The 4,126-nt window shown below is 44.5% G+C and overlaps 1 protein-coding gene across 8 annotated transcripts in view; it reads right to left on the minus strand.

The window, feature by feature from the left end:
* Positions 1-3,894, minus strand: part of PLXDC2 (plexin domain containing 2) — a 416,746-nt gene extending 412,852 nt beyond the window's left edge. For 7 of the 8 annotated variants that reach the window (XR_016391880.1, XM_089906450.1, XM_022580461.3 and 4 more), the window contains exon 1: positions 3,622-3,894. Coding sequence is in view for 7 of the 8 variants with exons in the window: in XM_089906450.1 (XP_089762576.1) it covers positions 3,622-3,733 (112 nt within the window). In the remaining variant the exon portion in view is untranslated. Of the gene's footprint in view, positions 1-2,570; positions 2,670-3,621 lie in introns of those variants that run through there. The other variant, XM_089906453.1, reaches the window with a different exon arrangement.
* Between the last annotated feature and the right edge of the window lie 232 nt (positions 3,895-4,126).

Consider the following 4,126-nt stretch of genomic DNA (forward strand, 5'->3'; position numbering starts at 1 on the left):
TTATTTCTGAATTAAGTGTTCTAGATCACAGTTATGTCTCATTCCAAACTTACCCAACCTCAGGCTTCAACTTCTATCTATCCTCTAAAGGAAAGAGACTCTCACATTTTTATATTTCAAAAATTTCTGTATGCAGTCAAGAGTCATTGATTTTAAAAAACCTGTGATTTTCTAATAATCTGACCCATGTCCATTTTATAGAGATATTTGCTTGAATTAACCCTCTGTCTTAATCCTTTGCTCCAGGTATGTCTGCATATAGTTAGAAATTTTGTACTAGTGACAGTATGTCTCAACAGAGATACTCTTATAGCAAACTCCACAAATTAGTAATATTTCAAACTAAGTTTTTTAACTCTAATGAAAGCAGAAAATAATAGGAAAATATCCAACTAGAAAAACAACTAAATGTAAACGATCTGCTAAAAATAAACTACTTGTTTCTAGAACACGGCAATATTAGAAAGTTTAAAAAGTGAAAATTCCTTGGGGTCCTAAACTATTATTGCTCTCCCTATAGTGGTAACGAACTTCCTTGTTGCATTAAATCACATTTAAGAGCAATAATCAGGCCAAAATATAACTACATATTTTAGGCCTTTTTTCCTGATTTAAACTTTAGAATTCTACAAGATATGACTGCATCTTTCTCCTTTGACATTGTTACTAAACTGTTTTTCAATCAGTTCAGGATATAAAGATGAATGTATAACAATATGGAAATGATTTGAGATTTATAAAATTTAACATTATTCTAAGCTTATTTTTCTCTAAACATTGGTTGAGGTATACTATTTAGTGTGGGCAAATACTTTTCAGATATACATAGAATACATTCAATCCTAAAAGAAAATTCACTATATAATGAACTTTTAATCACAAGAGAGATAATTTTAAAGTATATTCTTTTTTTTTTTTAAAGTATATTCTTGAAAATTCCACAACGTGTTAATAATTGCCAACAGTGATGCGAAAGAGAGTACGTGGGGTTTTCCACTGTACTTATCACACCACACGAATGTATTCAAGGTGTAAGTCTACATGTAGGCAGTATTATATAAATATTAAATGGATATTTAATTTCAACGAAAATGGGAAATATAATAAACTCTCATTGTTTTAAATTGCCACTCATTTATGAATGTTAAGTTGAAATATCAAAAAATACTGCACATAGGAAAGAAAATACTGAGGATCACTCATCTCAGGTTTGGGAGAGAATGGGAAGGAAATTAGTGGTTTCTCTGCCCTCTGGTGGCAACAAAATCAACTGCAGCATTTCTAAAGGAATGCATAAAAAATGTCCTTTATGAAATCAGACTCCCCTGCCCCCAACCCCCGCCAAAATGTCTGTAAAAAAATCCTGATTGCTACATGCCGAATTCCAAGCCTGTCGGACTTTTAAAAATTTTCCTGTATTGAACTTTTTAGCTAGACTATTTTACAAAGGAAACTATATTTTTTCTTCCATTTCATTGCTGTATTTTAGGTATTACAGTAGCCTAACCATTTAATTCCAAGATTATTTAATAAAATGAATGCAGACTGATAACCAGGAAAGAAGTTACTTCATTTTGTAATAAATCTCAAAAAATTTGCTGAGAAGTATAAAACTATTCCTTTTTTACTCAATCCTGTAAAGATGTGGGCTTCTAGAGTAGTTTTCCACCAGAAATACTGGTTTATAATACCTGCAGCTCTATGTTGAACAATTTACGTATTTCATATTCCCCAAATCAAAGGCTTTTAACTATCTGTTCAGTTTTAGAGTGGAGTAAATTTTATCCTCAATTTGAGAACTCAGAATAGTAAACTTATTGTATGCATTGTTCTTTTCTCAGTAACATATTATTAATGAAAAAAGTTCAGGAAAAAAATAAACATTTGCTGACCTTTTATTTTTTTACTGTAAATGCATTATTTACTCCCAGTGCCGAAGAGGTTTTCAAATAAACAACTTGGGATGAATTTTTGGCACACGCACCTCTCTAACCTCCTTTGGAAAGAAGTAAATTGCTTTCTTTAAGCAATTATTTATTTCATGAAGATGCCCATGAAAACTACTGTTGCACTTCTTAAAATAAATGTGCAGCTTTCCAGACGAGTAAAAGTCTTTTTGTTTACCAATGAAATGTAGCAGAGAAATACACAGAAGGTATGATCTATTGATACATATAATACCTAGTCAAGAACAACCTATGTCCATCTATGCAGAACACATTATATGCGATAAAGACAAATCAACATCCAGGAAACTTGCGTTTTATTCACAGCTTTAAAAGTGTTGTCATCTTGTTGCCCTCCCCCCGTCCCCCAACACACACACACACACACACACACCCTCCAATCATAAATTGGAGCAGAGTCAGAATCTGTGCTTTCTCCATAAGAATTTACACCAGGGGCAGACACAGTGTTTCGGCTGTCTCAGCTCGGTAACATTTCATTCAAGGACTTCCCTTCAAGATTCACCCCACCTGGAATCCCCAGGTGCTCTCCCTAGCCTTCCATCTGCGACTGGCAGGTTTGACATTTGCGGACGCCAGTAGACTTCCTGAGGAACCACTTACCGTTTCCCCTCCTCAGGATTAAAACAGAACAAAACAAAACCTTGATTAGCCTCATCAGCAAGGTTTTATTTCCTTTTTCTTTTCCCTGTGTCTTTGCTCATTCACCTCCTCTCGAAGTCTATCCATTTCTTCCCAGGGGGCAGAAATGGGGAGCAGGCGCCCGGTTCACAGTGGGCAGGGTGCGGAAGGCAGCTGGACCTCCGGCTCAGCAGCGCCTCGCCAGGAGGAGCCGGCGCGCCCAGGGCGGCGTCGCCGGCTCCGCGCTCGCCCCGCGGGGCGCGGCTCCGGAGGGACGCGCACCTGGCTGGAGCAGCCACCCCTGGGAACGTGCGGGGCCGGGGCTCCGCGTGGGGGCAATATCAGGCCACTCGGAGGAGGCCCTGCACGTTCAGGCCTGTCTGCGAAGCCGGCCGGCGGAGGACAATGGGGCCAGTGGTTGGTCTCCAGAGGGGCGCCCGCCCCACCTCTGCCACCTCCTTCCTTCCTCTGCGTCCCGCCGCACCCACCCCGCCCCACTTCCAGCGCCCGCTCAGCCCCAGACAGCAAGAGGGAGCAGAGGTGGGGATCGCCTGGGGGGAGGAAGGTGCGGCCCCAGGGAATTTTCTCCAGCAGAGGGGAGCTCTGCAATCCCCGGCTGCCACCACGTCCACCCCCTACCGCCCCCTTCGCGCACTCCCTTAGTTTACCCCAGCAGCAGAGAAGGAGGAGGGGCCGGGGAGGACACAGCCCAGGCTGCCAGCTCCTGGGCGAGGTATCAGCGTAAGGTTTGCTCTAACCCCAGAGCCCTCTCTGGGCGCGTCCGGGGAGTCAGTACCACTCCCTGCCAGCCGCTCAGGTGAAGCAAGCGGTAAATCCTTAAGATAACCCCCAGTCCCTACCACCCTACTCATCCAGCCAACATTCTTCTGCCCATTTGAGAAGCCCAAGTTTAGTCGAAATGCAATTGCAATAGCTTTGCCAAGGGCATAGGTGGGGAGGGAGTGGGTTAACAACGGGGTGCCAGAGAGGTCTTCAGCTGGGCACAAAAGCAAGAAGCGAAAGTGGATCTTACCATTGACTTGGTTTCCAGGCTTCCCTTCAGAAAACTGAAACCGGTCCATTAAAAAGTGGCAAAGTAACACAACTCCTGCAGCAGCCAGGTCGGCCCTCGGGAACCTCGCCATGCCGCTGCCGCGACCTCCCTCCCCTTCCCCGCCAGTACTTCTCCGGCACCCTGTGCCCCGGGGCTCCCGCTGGGAATGGGAACAACGGGGCCGAACGCTGAGGACTGGTCTCGGCGGGATGCAGAGGCCTTTGTAAATTTCTCTGGGACTTCACACCCGGGAGCCGGGAAGAGGAAGAAGGGAGAGCGAGGGGAGCGCAGTCCTCTCCGGACCTCCAGGTCTCTCTTCACAACTTGCCACGACACTCGCAGCCCTCACCCCAGACACACAACAATTGCGGAGACGAAAGGCCACTTGAGCTGGGGCTGGCAAACTCTCCCTTCCGCACAAGCAGCGCCACCCCGGTGCCCGTAGACGGTGACTTCCGAGCCCCCGCGATGCGCTCCACTGGGT

Source organism: Delphinapterus leucas, chromosome 2 (genome assembly GCF_059928025.1).
Source record: "Delphinapterus leucas isolate spDelLeu-1000000601 "Yukka" chromosome 2, BTC_Dleu_Yukka2, whole genome shotgun sequence".
NCBI lineage: Eukaryota > Metazoa > Chordata > Mammalia > Artiodactyla > Monodontidae > Delphinapterus > Delphinapterus leucas.